General features: G+C 40.9%; 1 protein-coding gene across 1 annotated transcript in view; it reads right to left on the bottom strand.

The window, feature by feature from the left end:
- Positions 1-18,147, bottom strand: part of ANKFN1 (ankyrin repeat and fibronectin type III domain containing 1) — a 1,012,473-nt gene that overhangs the window by 401,572 nt on the left and 592,754 nt on the right. Inside the window, exons 8-9 of the mRNA XM_069202026.1 lie at positions 11,905-12,004; positions 2,798-2,930 (exon numbers count right to left, since the gene is read on the bottom strand). Of these exons, the coding sequence (XP_069058127.1) occupies positions 2,798-2,930; positions 11,905-12,004 (233 nt within the window). The remainder of the gene's footprint in view (positions 1-2,797; positions 2,931-11,904; positions 12,005-18,147) is intronic.

Below are 18,147 nucleotides of genomic sequence, written 5' to 3' on the forward strand. Positions count from 1 at the left end.
AGAGGTTTTTTTTTTTTTTACTACCAGGAGGTCTAAAACTTAAAAGTACATATCTAACTTTGCAAATGCACTGCAACCTGCCCTTGGGGGCTGTCTAGAACCTATATTAGGGTTGATGAATCTGTATTAAACAGGATGGTTTGGGACTTGCAAAAGGTTTTATTTTGCCAAGTCGACATGGCAGGCTAAAACTGCACGCACAGCCTCTGCAATGGTAGGCCTGCAACATGTTTAAGGGGTTACTTATGTGAGTGGTGAAATCAGTGCTGCAGACCCACTAGTAGCTTTAATTTGCATGCCCTGGGCACATGTAGTGGCACTTTACTAGGGGCCTATAAGTAAATTAACTATTTCAATTGGACCCCCTGACCTTTAGGAAATGCCTCAAGACCTGGTTATTCGAGCAGTAGCAGTCCTTCCCCCCCCTCAGCGCCTTGAGACCCTAGCGGGTGAGTAGCATGCTTTACAAATGTTTGATTGATTGATTGACTCAAGCCCATCCTGCACATCCATATTCATATAACATTGACCCTATTTTCAGTCCTCTGAACCCCATACCATTAACCCTAGTTAATCTATGGCTTTATCCTTATTCTCCAACTCTCTTCTCATTACACATAACACCTGTTCTCTCTATCCAAGAACCTACATGTTTATTCCAACCATATATCTTTAACCTCTGTATACTAAACTCTTAAGCCCACATCCCTAATCACATACCCTTAAGTCCTAATTCTTAACCACTCAAATCTATACTCTGAATCCTTAACCCTATTCCCCAAACTGTGTTCATAAACCTATGCCCATAATACCTAACCCTCAATGTCTTACCACCTCCTTATACTTTATCCCAAATCTTTAACCCTGTGCCTCTAACCTTTCCCTAATCCCCTATACCTTTAACTCTTAACTTTAAACCCCATGCTTTTAACCTAATACTTTTACTCCCATATCCTAACAACATAACGTTTACACTTGTACCCTACATTTTATACCCGGTACTGTTAACACCTACCTCTTAAACTCTACACATGTTTCACAAAGTCCTTATTTCAATATATTTGGGAACAAGAACCATGTTCCTTTTTTTAAATATTTACTTTTAGAAGTAATAATTGGAAGTATTGGTTGTACATGTGTTGCTTTAGACATTCTGACACAATACCTATGACGTCTGCTATATTTTGGCTACCTTTGAGGAAAAGGGCAGAATTTAAAATCTTCCCCCTCGTCGAAGTGTGCTTTCATGGATTGCAACATATATAGCTGTCTCAGAATATGTCCTACTTTGACCTAGTTATCTGTTCGCTTTGGGATAGAATTTGTGAAATGATTTATTGTAAACCTTGAGCTGAGCAAATTTTTTCAGTTCTGGCTCCCTGACTTTGAAACCATCTCCTGCTTCATCTGCTGTAAACCATTCTCTCTTGTCATCCAGATATGACTTAAAAAGCTGTATTTTTTACAAAACATTCATCCGTCTTTACTGTTACATTGTTTATATCAAGATATGGTTTTGTCCTTGGTATGTAGTTTACAAGTGACAAATTGGTACACAAAAAACAATATATATGTCTGGAGCTACTACAGGAGCAAACTTAGCCAGGCTGAATATGTTGACATTCATCAGGTCAAGCCTGGGCGCCCGTGGGTCCTTTGAAATAAAAGGTTTTTGCTGCGCACCTGATAAAGTTTTGTAAAAATATCTTAGAATTAAAAACTGGGAATATCACTACTGTGGGTGATGGTGAAAGTTTTCACCCATATTAGCGATATGGAAATTAAGGAGGAGTTCTATTTGACAAATTTTATGAAGATCGCAGACGCTTAGCAGCAAGACATCAATTACTTGCAGTTCATGAGGGAGGTTTAATATTTGATGAAGCATGACCATTGTATTATGAGGCACTATAACAACTGAGTTGAGCATACAGTTGGTATAATCTTCTATATCACTTCTATATCAGTTCTCGATCACTGTCTACGTGTAACAATTTATATTGTGAAAGCAATAATTTAGTGAATAGGGCCACAATTATGAATCAGGTAGAGAGGTATCTCTCTTGTGGGATACTGCTGTACCTGATCATATGGACCAATGTTCCAGTACTCAGATTTATCATGTGCACAGACATCGGGTCTGATCAGAAAATCTAGCTGAAAAAAAAGGCTTATATTTTGAGCACCATCGGCGGGCAAATACACATCTTGGCCACGATCCAACCTCCTTCTACAGCACAGAAAGATCACAGATTGTGTTGGCTCACAGCCTAAGCAGCCCTGAACCCTCATTCAATGCCACTGCCCCTAACTGCCACTCACATTTAACACCTGATCATACCAGGTGGTAAATAGGAATTATAGCTCTGAAGCTAACACCGCAAATTTAATATCGGCAATTACTATTACTTAATTTATTGGCACTCACTATATATCCCACAACTAGATTGGAGGCTGATTGAGCCTTGATGTGACTCAAACATGCAGCCTGTTTATTACCATGCACCATGAGAATATTCACACACAAGTAAACATATGAATATGTTTGTGATACATTAAACAACACCAATATATAATGTGACTTTACTTTAATGCACTATTGGATAGAGAGTTAATTATTTTTAACATCATAATTTTACATGTGAATGATAAGTTCATTTTAAAATGTTAACTTCACATAGATAAATATTTTGGACATAATAGTTGTATAACTGCAAGTGTATTAATACTATGAAAACCACATACAGTTTATTCTCCAATGATCATGAAAATGTACCAAACAAGGATGATACCATACCTTTGTGAACCACAGAAAATCTTGTGTAATTGAACTGGTATAAGAGTCGTCAATTTCTACAATTGGTATTTGATCTTCATTGGTTACTAACATGCTGTCTTTGTAATGAAATATTACTGCTACATAAATTCCCCTGAAAGCAAAAAAGGCAATGTTAAATGGGTCTGTGTACAGAAAATCAATACAAGCTGTTACAAGGTTTATGTTAAGAGCTTTAATGAAGACAATGGTCTGATCTGAACAATGATTTGTTCATTTACCAGAAAAGCTACAGGTATAAAGAGTTCTCAAAAATAATTGCAGTGTTCAGGGAAATTATATATGTGTTTGATTTTTCATATTATATTGACTTTTCTGTGCCAAAGGGAGATGTTCTAAACATGGAGAAAAATAATTTACAGCAATTAATTTTATGGAATTTTGGGGGCAAAGGCATTGTACAAAAATTCAAGAGCATCTTATCAGATATGGAACATGTGGTCAGTTTGAACTCTAACATGAAAAAAGGACCTTATTACAAATGGAATGTATTTTTTCAGAATGTATTAATTAATGCTGTTTAGAAAGATTTAGAACATTTAGGTTCATTTGTCTAGTATTCATTGTTTGCCTGAGACTGCTTGTATGTCTGTAATTGTTTTGAGAAATGTGTGTTTTTTGCTGATGACGTGTTTTATGCAACAATATGTATTATTATAAACCAAGTTTTAAATGCAAAGTGCTTTACGAGGGGATTAGAAACTGCCATGTTATAATATTCTTGTCTTTTGTAGTACATTGGCACAATACAGTAGGTTTAACGAGACACATATAATGACAGTGTAACTTTATTCCATCATCATTCTGCATTTACAATGTTTATATTCACTCACTTACAAAGATTCATTGGCGGGTGTTTGCATCAAGGATGGTCTTGCAAGGCATGTAAGGTGATCTGATTAATGGCCTAAGAGCACCACTTTCACTGTGAAAGCGTTTTTTTTACTGAAATAAAGAGGTAATGCTGTGTTAATCATCTGTTAGTATTTGTTTAGGGAAGCTAAAATTCCTGCAGTTTAATTCAGCACTGGAAATAAATAATTCACAGTTATATCTATTTTCTGTGAAATATGAGCTTCAAAACCACATGGTTTAACCATGCGATAAACTTATATTATCAAGTGGTGGTCTCCACAGTACAGTTATATTTAGGATCATGTTTCCATAGGAAATGGTATTTAGTTTGGTAATAAATTTGCCTTTTGCAGAATCGTCATAAAACTTTCTTTAAATAGCCTCATTCATCTCAGCTCCCTCCTGGAAAATTTGGGGTGATCTGTCAATTGGGGACAGAAAGAAGGTGGAGCCCCAAAATGTGTTTTCTCCATGCAATTTCCATAGTCAGAGAAAAACGTCAGAACAGAATTACACCAAACATTAGATCTTTACTTAAAAAACATGATTTCTGTAATTTGGTGTCAATCTGTCAAGAAGTCTGTGAAAAATTAGTTCAGAATTTATAGATAACTGGACATGCCCAAGTAATGTGATTGACAGACAGCAACTTGTTTTGCTACTAAGGTTGGTGTCACTTGATGGATCTTCATTAAACTTTCCCAAAAAAGCTATTTCCATAGGGAACTTGAAACAGTGGTACAGGAAAAATAGCTGGAGAGATTTACACCAAATTTGACAGAAAGTTGTATCTTTACAAAGAACCATGCTTTCTGTAATTTGGTGTACATCTCTGTTCAACATTCTTTTAGAAATTAAGGTTCAAACTTTATAGATTTCTAAGAGGTTGGATAAGCAAGTGTCTTGAGAGATTCCTACAGACACACAACTTCAAATAATGTAGTTGCATTTAAAAATAATGAAGCAATCTGGCTCCTGAGAAACTCTAGGAAGAGTCCAGGGGGATTCACAAACAATTGAACAAAAAAAGGCCATGTGTAGTGGCGGTTTGGCTGCCCATGAGGAGATTGGGCACATGCATGGTCAAAGGCTATATGCATCAAAAGGGTTGGCTGCCTGCATGTTTAGGGTGCAGGACCTGTCCATATGCCAAACCCTATGACTAACAGCACACCATGAACAGCCAAAAGCTGTGTGCGGCAGGGGGTTGGTATATGACATTAAAATCTCACTGTATGTAAACAAAATAGTAGAAATTCACTGTAAAAAGGTTAAAGTGAGGTGATATGTAGGTATGGTAAAAATAATTTACTTTATGTTTAAAAGAAACCTTAGAAGTTCACTGAAAAAAGTGACACTATATTTAGGTGAAAATGTCAGTAAAAACGGTTGACACCCACCGGTTATGCTTAACTGAAGAAAGTGGGTGTGTGTGCGTGTGTGTGTGTGTGTGTGTGTGTGTGTGTGCTGGCCCATGTACAAGCCATGCTGGGAGACCTGGATTGGTCCTCATAGCATGTGTAGCCCCTGACAGGCCCAGACAAATACTATCTTTGTGAGGACCAGTGCATAGTGAAGACTAGGCCTCAAAGTTTGTTTAGGTACTTTCAATTGACTCAATCTATCTATCTATCTATCTATCTATCTATCTATCTATCTATCTATCTATCTATCTATCTATCTATCTATCTATCTATCTATCTATCTACCTCTCTATTTATCTATCTATGTGCACATACAAACACACAAAACATAGCATAAATGCAGAGGCACTGAGGGGAATATAATATTTATATATTTATACCAATCGTGAACATGCTCACGACCTACAAGGGAGGGTTTCCATCTATCTAATTTCAATATGATTTGAAAGCATCTGATTTTGTGGTGGGTGATCTCTCTCTTTCAAAGATAATGAAACTGAAAAGTTCACTCTCTAAAGAAGGAAGTGCTGAACTGGACTAGACATGTAAAACAATGTATGCATCATCAGCCAGAACATGCTCTCTATTGTTTATTTTAGTTCCTAAGGCAATTTCCCCATCTAATGGGTGAGCGATCCAATAAGGCTTGTCATAAGGAATAGTAGTCTTGTAGAAGAGTTGACATATGTTGATCCTAGGGGCTTATCACCATCAATTACAAAGTCTGATATTTAACTGAGAAGAGTCCCCTGAGAACTTATAGTTGATGTTCACCCAGATCACATTACTCATGTAGCCAGATTTAACAGAGACTACAACACAGATTCTCACAGATCCGTGTGCTGTTTCAGATAATACAAATTACTGTGAGGCAGATGATCTGTATTTCCTTATATTTAGTGGAAAGATATAGGTAAGAATGGAGATTGATTGAATTTACTCATGCATTCTGAAGTGACAATGCAATTACTTGCTTCAGTACTAAACAATTGCAAGATCAGTCTGTTCACTCCAATGAGATTAAATCTGGTAGGAGGTAGGTCCAAAATCATCAATTTGGATTTTCAAGATGTCCTATCTCGTGTGAATGGCATTGCCCACAGGAAATAGCCTGTGGGGCACCAAGATGCTCCTTGAAGTGGAGATGCCTCTTAGCAGAATAAAATAATGACATCAGAAATTGTAACACTACACCTCTTCCTAACTAATTTCCCATGAGACAGCTGTTATTTAGGTGATCTCTTTGCTTACATGTGTTTTAATTTATGGACTAAAGTTATACCTCTATTTGTTTACCTAGATCAGCCATACATTTAAAATTTGTAAACAAGAGGTGTGATGATATGTCTACAACAGATCCTCTGTCATGGCAAAAGCAGCAAGAGTGCTATATATCCTAATTGAAGTAATAGTAGTACTAAGATAGCCAAATACACCTTCCTCTTATTTTGACAATTTCTGACGTGGTAAAATTGTTATGTATTCTGAAATGAAATGGAGTACAACATGACCTTTTTTAAAGTATCAATTAGACATTTTCCATCATACTCTCTTTCATTAGGATCTCTTCCACTGAGGATATCATTAAGGGGTAAGCCAAATGGAATGACTATTTTTTCTGCTTAGCAGTGAACACTGGCTACATTTTACTATAGGGTATTATTAAGACTAAAAAGCAGTCAGGATTTAAATGCTCTTTAGCTGTTTTTTTTACTAGTGATGTAGATTATGAGTCAACTTGTATTAAAAGTGCAGAACCTGGTCTTACAGCAGACTTGAGGGCTACATCAGAGGTTTTTTTTTATTCACCCTTATAAATAGAGAGAATATACACACTTTCATTGGGGTTTTTCAATCAATAGAACTTAGTATTATACCATTCATAGCCAACTATGGTGTAATTATTGACTACAACCTTAGGAAACGAATTAAAAGAATATCTAATTAACAGAAAGCTAGGGACCCCTTATTCTGAGCCACTACCTTTCACGGATTGTGGAGTTACTAAATGCAGTTTCATTGCTAAGGTTAGAAAGTTGGCTATTTTGCCTTTAGATCATACCAGTGTACATAGTAAGGTGAATACAGATACTTTGTATAATTGGTTTAATCTGCCTGCTACTTTAGCAGAACAATATATATGTGGTTTCTGGAACAAGTTGCATGGGCAAGAGATTACTGCACAGCAAGGAACATTTTGATTGTCTCAGGTGATACATGGGCAGGTCATTCACCTTGAAATATGAAGAAATTGCCTTGAAAACCCTTACATTGTTGAAGGCTTTGCAATTAGATTGTGTTTCAGCCAATTCTGGCCAAGGTCTTTAAATCATAATATGTCATCTAGACACCTTTTTAATACATGTGGCCTATACCATCCTTCCCATGGGACAGATTTCTATTTCCTATCTGACTTCCATAAGCATGAATATATATTAGAAAGGGAATCTAGCCACCTCTGGGACCTGCTTACCTATGTCCCTTCGCCATTTCATGTGTGAATACATTAGTATACTGATCCTTGAATAAACATCCATGTGCAAATCAGCACTCCAGATCTATCACCAACTCATGGGCAACAACTCAAAATAAATCTATGCCAGGGTAGAGCAATTCACATCCCTCCTCACCATCTCCATTGCCATCATCCCTCCAAGCTCTCCCAATACTTCAGAAATGAAATCACCAACATTTGCAACATGACTCAAGGCTTTTCGCTTAGCTCCACACTTCTCAATGTATACACAGTCCTGTTCACCAACATCATATGTTCACACTGACTCAACATCATTTCCTATGCCACCCAGATCAAATTTGCCTACTGAATATCCAAAGATGTTAACCAGATGAGGGGCAACTGCCTGAGGTGAAACACCCACAAACAGGAATTGGGCATCTTTAGAAAAGACACCTCCCTCTGGTCTGCTACTTGTTGGCTATGAGAACAAGGATCAACACCCTCCCCATCAAACTCCATAAGGAACATACGGATTGTGATCAACAATCAAATTCTAATGTCTAACCGGGATTACATAGTCGGGCCTCCACCTGCTTCTAGACTCTAAAGCCTATATTTATACTTTTTTTGCGCAGCATTTGCGTAATCTTTGGATGCAAAAGCAGTGCAAACTTTCAAAATATAATTGTATTTTGCAAGTTTGCGCTGCTTTTGCATCAAAAAGTGATGCAAATGCAGCACAAAAAGGTATAAATATGAGCCTTAAAATCCTCAAAGAAGTTTTTAGGTGGCTTCATCTAAACACCAGAAAATCCTTTGCTAAAGACCCGATCACCGGCAGACTGGAATATGGAAACACTTCTAATTTGGAATGACCTCCCCAAGAAACTCCATTCCATTCAGAATGCAGCAGCCAGGCTCTCTCTCAAACCCCACTATCCACACACACAGCTTCACACCTCAAATACTTCCAAGGGCTCCCCATTCACAAACGCAGCCTCTTCTCATTAACACACACAGCGCAATACACAAGCAAGACCCTGAATTCCTGAACGGCCACATCAACATCTACTCACTGACCAGAAACCTTCACTTCGCCAACCTCCTGTTTCCTCGCATCCACCTCTTCCTAAGTGGTGGGGGAGGTCTCACTTTTTCTTACCTGACTCCTCTGGCCTCAAACGACCTCCATTTACAAAGTGCAGCCACCAACTACGTCTTTGAATTTTGCAAAAACTTTGGACCAGGGTGAGGAACCAACTCTATTCCAGTAGTTGAATGGCCTCCACAGGTACAATATCCAGATTTGTCCAGCTTGGAGCTTTTAGCACCAAAATCAACAGCTTCAGTGGGACTTGACCATGACAAATCTGAGTGCGAGGGAGCCTTATGGGCTCTAGCGTTCGAATTGGCCCTGATGGAAAACATTTAAGTCTATAAAGTATACTAAGTTACATGGTAAAAAAACTGAATGGGGTTACCTCTGTTCTATCACATTTGGCCTGATATCACAGCTATGTTTCGGTCAACAATGGACTGATATTTTTCAATGGCGCTTAATAGTACTCTGCACTTTTTGCCTTAAACATTTATAACCCATAACTTGGGCTACTGTTATCTGATTGTGACTGTGTTTGTGTATTTCTGTCTATTAATTATTTGCTAGCTGTCTAACATGGTTTGGAAATGTTATTTTGTTATATTCTTAACTTATCACAAGGTTCTTTGGGACGTGTCTGCTGCTCATGTCTCAGATATAAGTGGTTGAGCAGACTTTCATTCAGGACTGTGTTGAGACCAAACCAAGATGTGTTGATAACCACTTTGTGACAATATAAAATTCAAAACTGCAATGCAATTGTATTTCTGTTTGTATCGGTTAAAAATAGATAACTAAATGAAATTTAAAAAAAAACTAAAAGATATTCGACTGATTCAAAATAAAACAGACATGCAATGATTAACAAAGCTATGCTACACATTGTAGATTTAGAACTAGATTATGCTCAGAAGAATATTCACCGGATTAGAGTTGCATTTAGGACAGCACATCCCTAAGCTATTTTTTCTATCCATGGGGAAATGTTGTTTCCTTCCCCACCTCATGAATGTTCATTTGTTTCTCTATTCTACAAAATCAATGTAAACACTGCAAAAACGAAGGACAATTATGGAAATTCATTAGATGGCAACTCGTGTATGAAAAACTTTTGGAAAGCATACCAGCAGAGCTATGGATCTGGATGTTCACTGCCTTTTCAAGAAACTCCTCCCGCCCCTGGAAACTACATGACCCCGCTGCTGCAGGAATAATTGTCTGAAGCTGAAACCTGGGTTCTAAGAAACAAAAGGAATCACATAGAGCTGCAATGGGTGCACCCACTGCCTCCAGGAAGGATGTAGTGTAAGGGTTCTATGAGAAGTTCTAGAGGGGAAGGCATGGCTAGCGACTGTGCTCAACGTTTTGGGTGGTGAAGGAGCTGGTTACCATATGTGTCATGAAACACATTGTCTATGAACACCTACAAAATTATAGTAACTGTAATGATGACTTCAAAGTTATAATGCACAATCGAAAAGCCACTGAAAATCTCCAATTGTAGTAATCAGCTAAATCTATAACTTATATCCTTGCAATGCTCAGTCCATAACTTAGCACATGACATCAACGATGACATCTCGAAATATATCACCAGGAAATAGTTGAAGGCCATGTTCTATTCCTGCAAGGAACTGAACATGGCCTGTTTATACTCGATGAAAGGGGCAAAACCACAGATATACTCAAAATTACTATATCACAGATCCCACTGTGCATGTCCTCTGACTCATTGGGGGCTCAATGCAAGATGCTTTTAGTCACACTCTGGACTCAGTCCCTATATCTTCCAAAAGTAAGTGTGCGCAATCTTGGATCATACCCAGGGTTAGGATGCAAAATATGCAGGGAAACACACTAGGCCTTTAGATAACGTGGAATGCTGAACTCTGAACCAGTCCTTTTCTGAACGTGCTTATAAAATGTGGAATTGGATTCCCTCAGATATGTGAACGCTGTCCTCCCTTCCAGTGGTAAAAAGACAACTTAAATCTTCCAACTCAGCAAGTAGCTTCCTAACCACTTCCCTCCAAAGGTGAACACTAACGATGTGAACTGATTCGATAAACACAGCCCCCACTTGTTTTTACCTGGAGTTAAAGACTTGGATCAACAGGCACTAAGACCACAAATTAATGGCCACCGGGGTAATCTTGTAAATGGAGGAGGTGAAGCCTCCCTATGTCGGAGACAGGATGGGTGAGTATCGAGTAGGTTAAACGCATGACACTGTCTACATATGACATTGAGATTTGTACTGAGTTTTGATCTCCACCTAGAACATGTGCTCTTAGAGTGTGTCTTACTGCCCGTGTTAGGTGTGTATTTTGTTGATGTTCGACTCCATTCCACGGTTTCACTTGTTATTCTGTTGCTGTGTTATGTAAAGCGCTCTGGTGTTCTCTGGATTAGTGCGCGCTGTATAAAAACATTACCAAATAATGTAAAGTTAATGGATGAGAGAAAAGGAAATGAAATAGTTGAAGAGCACATGCTCTCTACCTCTAATGAAGTGAATGTGGCCCTTTGCTATGTGTATGAAATGCTAGGAGTGAACGGTGGAAAGCCAGTGACAAAATACCCCAAATCGTGACGTCAAAAAATTAATAGAACAACTTCAGCTACGCATAGTGAGGCCTGTGTGCAAGATGTAGCCTTAGGCCATATCTTGCACCTATTCCTCTCAAACAATCTGAACACAAGTGGCAAGCGTGAAAAATACGGGGCAAATTATCCAGCCGAACAGCTGTACCACTATTTTCATTAACCCCCTAAATTGCGAATCCACACAATTTGACTGTGCCTTTCCTTCTATGGTGCAAAGTAGGTACTGGTACGTGGCGAGGCCATTGGCTACACCGCACTCCCCGCTGCAGTGTTCTGAAACCTCGATCACTACTGATGTCATATGAGATCTCATCAGAGACTTTATCGATGAGGTTATATGAGATGCCATCAATTATATTACTGATGATGCCATTTGAGATATTATGTAGCTAACTTTAACTGGAGAATTCCAATAGTTTTGTATGTAAATAAATATTCATATTAGGTACATGTCATGTCATGTGTACATCTATCGATCTACACTGATACTGATCACAATGAACAAAGTGAATCACAAATAAAAACGACATCAGCAGTACATACACTTCTCTGGATCATATCCTAAGCTTTTTACTTTATCCGTGTGTGCAGAGATATACTTATACATCAAACATTTATTACTGACCTTTTTAAAGTTTTCACAAACTTATTTGAAGAATGGAAAAGATGTTTTAAACTTCTCGACACTGATTGTTTGCGGCTGGGATTCTGTAATTTAGCATTTTCTGAAATGTAAAATAAAACATTTGTCTGTTACCTCTAAAATGAATGCAAATTATGTTGTATGTTTCGTTTCATAACAAAACGTTGCATAAAAAGCTAACACCTATTTTCGTATTTGTGCAACAATCAATACAAAAATCAACCACATGTAATGTGTGTGCGCCAACACCTATATACATATATATATATATACAATCTGAAAACTGGTTCAGCACTCCATCCGTTAAGCAATGCAATGGATAGGTATCTAGGTTCGTGTAGGTTCACATGATGGTAGGCAACGATGAATTGCCAATGCTGATCCTTGCGTGAACAGGCTCGAACAACTAGGGCCAGCTACGTTGATACACGAGACACAGAGGCAGAGGGAGAGAGGGCTGTGTGAGAGAAAAATAAATAAAGCGAATGTGGAAACAGCCGAGTTAGAGGGTGCTACAGATGATGGCAACAAGCAGCTGAGATAGGGACAAATGAAAGACAGAGAAGGAGACACAGGTGAAAGATACATTTCATCATTAAGACAGTGGCTGTAAAAACCACCTACCGCTGCGCCGAAGGCTAACACCATACCGTCACCGGGGCTACCATCAGTCCACCATATTATGAGCACTGCCTGACTTCCACCACAATAAGGGTGGAAATCTGGCAGTGATCATACTGGCGGACGGTGGTAAGCTGGTACTGTTACCACCAGCCTCGCCACACCAATTGAACGCCACCAGCCATATTATGAGCAGTAATATGGCCTGGCATTGTTCTGGTGGTGGGGCGCTACTGGTGGTAGCAGTGCCCCTTCCCATTCTCTGCCGGAAGACCTCCTCGACCAAGGTAAGTCAGGCTTCCGACAGAGGAGGAGGTTGCGAAGGTGGGGAGTGTTGTGTGTGTGTGTGTCTGAGTTTGTGAATTAATGTGTGAGTGTGTGTCTGTTAGACCTGACAGCCTTAGGGTGGTCACCCCTAACTTTTTGCCTGCCTCCCTCCACTTTTTGGACACTGTTTTTGCTGGTTTTTAGACTCTGCGCACTTTACCACTGCTAGCCAGTGCTAAAGTGCATATGCTCTCTCCCCTTCAACATGGTAACCTTGGATCACACCAAATTGGACTATTTGATTTACTTATAAGTCCCTAGTAGAGTGCACTATATGCGCCCTGGGCTTGTAGAATAAATGATACTAGTGGGTCGGCAGCACTGGTTGTGCCACCCACTTTAGTAGCTCTTTTACCTTGTCTCAGGCCTACCATTGCAAGGCCTGTGTGTGCGGCTTCACTAGCACTTCAACTTGGCATTTAAAAGTACTTGCCAAGCCCAAAGCTCCCCTTTTTCTACACATGAGTCACCCCTAATGTGTGCCCTAGGTACCCCTAGAACAGGGTGCTGTGTGGGTAAAAGGCAGGACATGTACCTATGTAGTTTACATGTCCTGGTAGTGTAAAACTCCTAAATATGTTTTTACACTACTATGAGGCCTGCTCCCTTCATAGGCTAACATTGGGGCTGCCCTCATACATTGTTGAAGTGGAAGCTGCTGATCTGAAAGGAGTAGGAAGGTCATATTTAGTATGGCTAGAATGGTAATACAAACACCTGCTGACTGGTGAAGTTCGATTTAATATTACTATTTTAGAAATGCCACTTTTAGAAAGTGAGCATTTCCCTGCACTTAGCCCCTTCGCTGCCAGGCCTTTTCCCCCTCCTGTGCCAGGCCCTTTTTTGCCTATTTGGGGCAGTTCGCGCTTAGGCCCTCATAACTTTTTGTCCACATAAGCTAACCAAGCCAAATTTGCGTCCTTTTTTTCCAACATCCTAGGGATTCTAAAGGTACCCAGACTTTGTGGGTTCCCCTGAAGGAGGCCAAGAAATTGGCCAAAATACAGTGAAAAATTCGTTTTTTTCAAAAAAATTGGAAAAAGGGGCTGCAGAAGAAGGCTTGTGGTTTTTCCCCTGAAAATGGCATCAACAAAGGGTCTGCGGTGCTAAACTCAGCAGCTTCCCAGCTTTCAGGAACAGGCAGACTTGAATCCGAAAACCCAATTTTTCAACACAATTTTGGCATTTTACTGGGGCATACCCCATTTGTGCAATTTTTTGTGCTTTCAGCCTCCTTCCAGTCAGTGACAGGAATGGTCATGAAACCAATGCTGGATCCCAGAAACCTAAACATTTCTGAAAAGTAGACAAAATTCTGAATTCAGCAAGGGGTCATTTGTGTAGATCCTACAAGGGTTTCCTACAGAAAATAACAGCTGAAAAAGAAAAATATTGAAATTGAGGTGAAAAAACCATCAATTTTTCTCTACGTTTTACTCTGTAACTTTTCCCTGCAATGTCAGATTATCGAAAGCAATATACCGTTACGTCTGCTGGACTCCTCTGGTTGCGGGGATATATAGGGTTTGTAGGTTCATCAAGAACCCGAGGAACCCAGAGCCAATAAATGAGCTGCACCCTGCAGTGCGTTTTCATTCTATACCGGGTATACAGCAATTCATTTGCTGAAATATAAGGAGTAAAAAATTGCTATCAAGAAAACCTTTGCATTTCCAAAAAGGGCACAAGATAAGGTGTTGAGGAGCAGTGGTTATTTGCACATCTCTGAATTCCGGGGTGACCATAGTAGCACGTGAATTACAGGGAATTTCTCAAATAGATGTCTTTTTTACACACACTCCTATATTTGGAAGGAAAAAATGTAGAGAAAGACAAGGGGCAATAGTACTTGTTTTGCTAATCTATGTTCCCCCAAGTCTCCCGATAAAAATGGTACCTCACTTGTGTGGGTAGGCCTAGCACCCGCGACGGGATATGCCCCAAAACACAACGTGGACACATCACAGAAAACAGAGCTGTTTTTAGCAAAGTGACTACCTGTAGATTTTGGCCTCTAGCTCAGCCGCCACCTAGGGAAACCTACCAAACCTGTGCATTTCTGAAAACTAGAGACCTAGGGTAATCCAAGGAGGGGTGACTTGTGTGGCTCGGACCAGGTTCTGTTACCCAGAATCCTTTGCAAACCTCAAAATTTGGCTAAAAAAACACATGTTCCTCACATTTCTGTGGCAGAAAGTTCTGGAATCTGAGAGGAGCCACAAATTTCCTTCCACCCAGCGTTCCCCCACGTCTCCCGATAAAAATGATACCTCACTTGTGTGGGTAGGCCTAGCACCCGCGACAGGATATGCCCCAAAACACAACGTGGACACATCACAGAAAACAGAGCTGTTTTTAGCAAAGTGACTACCTGTAGATTTTGGCCTCTAGCTCAGCCGCCACCTAGGGAAACCTACCAAACCTGTACATTTCTGAAAACTAGAGACCTAGGGGAATCCAAGGAGGGGTGACTTGTGTGGCTCGGACCAGGTTCTGTTACCCAGAATCCTTTGCAAACCTCAAAATTTGGCTAAAAAAACACATGTTCCTCACATTTCTGTGGCAGAAAGTTCTGGAATCTGAGAGGAGCCACAAATGTCCTTCCACCCAGCGTTCCCCCACGTCTCCCGATAAAAATGATACCTCACTTGTGTGGGTAGGCCTAGCGCCCGCGACCGGATATGCCCCAAAACACAACGTGGACACATCACAGAAAACAGAGCTGTTTTTAGCAAAGTGACTACCTGTAGATTTTGGCCTCTAGCTCAGCCGCCACCTAGGGAAACCTACCAAACCTGTACATTTCTGAAAACTAGAGACCTAGGGGAATCCAAGGGGTGGTGACTTGTGTGGCTCGGACCAGGTTCTGTTACCCAGAATCCTTTGCAAACCTCAAAATTTGGCTAAAAAAACACATGTTCCTCACATTTCTGTGGCAGAAAGTTCTGGAATCTGAGAGGAGCCACAAATTTCCTTCCACCCAGCGTTCCCCCACGTCTCCCGATAAAAATGATACCTCACTTGTGTGGGTAGGCCTAGCGCCCGCGACAGGATATGCCCCAAAACACAACGTGGACACATCACAGAAAACAGAGCTGTTTTTAGCAAAGTGACTACCTGTAGATTTTGGCCTCTAGCTCAGCCGCCACCTAGGGAAACCTACCAAACCTGTACATTTCTGAAAACTAGAGACCTAGGGGAATCCAAGGAGGGGTGACTTGTGTGGCTCGGACCAGGTTCTGTTACCCAGAATCCTTTGCAAACCTCAAAATTTGGCTAAAAAAACACATGTTCCTCACATTTCTGTGGCAGAAAGTTCTGGAATCTGAGAGGAGCCACAAATTTCCTTCCACCCAGCGTTCCCCCACGTCTCCCGATAAAAATGATACCTCACTTGTGTGGGTAGGCCTAGCGCCCGCGACAGGATATGCCCCAAAACACAACGTGGACATATCACAGAAAACAGAGCTGTTTTTAGCAAAGTGACTACCTGTAGATTTTGGCCTCTAGCTCAGCCGCCACCTAGGGAAACCTACCAAACCTGTGCATTTCTGAAAACTAGAGACCTAGGGGAATCCAAGGAGGGGTGACTTGCGGGGCTCGGACCAGGTTCTGTTACCCAGAATCCTTTGCAAACCTCAAAATTTGGCTAAAAAAACACATGTTCCTCACATTTCTGTGGCAGAAAGTTCTGGAATCTGAGAGGAGCCACAAATTTCCTTCCACCCAGCGTTCCCCCACGTCTCCCGATAAAAATGATACCTCACTTGTGTGGGTAGGCCTAGCGCCCGCGACAGGATATGCCCCAAAACACAACGTGGACATATCACAGAAAACAGAGCTGTTTTTAGCAAAGTGACTACCTGTAGATTTTGGCCTCTAGCTCAGCCGCCACCTAGGGAAACCTACCAAACCTGTGCATTTCTGAAAACTAGAGACCTAGGGGAATCCAAGGAGGGGTGACTTGCGGGGCTCAGACCAGGTTCTGTTACCCAGAATCCTTTGCAAATCTCAAAATTTGGCTAAAAAAACACATGTTCCTCACATTTCTGTGGCAGAAAGTTCTGGAATCTGAGAGGAGCCACAAATTTCCTTCCACCCAGCGTTCCCCCACGTCTCCCGATAAAAATGATACCTCACTTGTGTGGGTAGGCCTAGCGCCCGCGACAGGATATGCCCCAAAACACAACGTGGACATATCACAGAAAACAGAGCTGTTTTTAGCAAAGTGACTACCTGTAGATTTTGGCCTCTAGCTCAGCCGCCACCTAGGGAAACCTACCAAACCTGTGCATTTCTGAAAACTAGAGACCTAGGGGAATCCAAGGAGGGGTGACTTGCGGGGCTCGGACCAGGTTCTGTTACCCAGAATCCTTTGCAAATCTCAAAATTTGGCTAAAAAAACACATGTTCCTCACATTTCTGTGGCAGAAAGTTCTAGAATCTGAGAGGAGCCACAAATTTCCTTCCACCCAGCGTTCCCCCACGTCTCCCGATAAAAATGATACCTCACTTGTGTGGGTAGGCCTAGCGCCCGCGACAGGATATGCCCCAAAACACAACGTGGACACATCACAGAAAACAGAGCTGTTTTTAGCAAAGTGACTACCTAGAGATTTTGGCCTCTAGCTCAGCCGCCACCTAGGGAAACCTACCAAACCTGTACATTTCTGAAAACTAGAGACCTAGGGGAATCCAAGGAGGGGTGACTTGTGTGGCTCGGACCAGGTTCTGTTACCCAGAATCCTTTGCAAACCTCAAAATTTGGCTAAAAAAACACATGTCCCTCACATTTCTGTGGCAGAAAGTTCTGGAATCTGAGAGGAGCTACAAATTTCCTTCCACCCAGCGTTCCCCCAAGTCTCCCGATAAAAATGATACCTCACTTGCGTGGGTAGGCCTAGCGCCGGCGACAGGAAACACCCCAAAGCGCAACGTGGACACATCCTAAATTTTGGAAAAAAACAGAGGTGTTTTTTGCGAAGTGCCTACCTGTAGATTTTGGCCTCTAGCTCAGCCGGCACCTAGGGAAACCTACCAAACCTGTGCATTTCTGAAAACTAGAGACCTAGGGGAATCCAAGGAGGGGTGACTTGCGGGGCTCGGACCAGGTTCTGTTACCCAGAATCCTTTGCAAACCTCAAAATTTGGCTAAAAAAACACATGTCCCTCACATTTCTATGGCAGAAAGTTCTGGAATCTGAGAGGAGCTACAAATTTCCTTCCACCCAGCGTTCCCCCAAGTCTCCCGATAAAAATGATACCTCACTTGCGTGG

Source organism: Pleurodeles waltl, chromosome 7 (genome assembly GCF_031143425.1).
Source record: "Pleurodeles waltl isolate 20211129_DDA chromosome 7, aPleWal1.hap1.20221129, whole genome shotgun sequence".
In the NCBI taxonomy this organism is placed as follows: Eukaryota; Metazoa; Chordata; class Amphibia; order Caudata; family Salamandridae; genus Pleurodeles; species Pleurodeles waltl.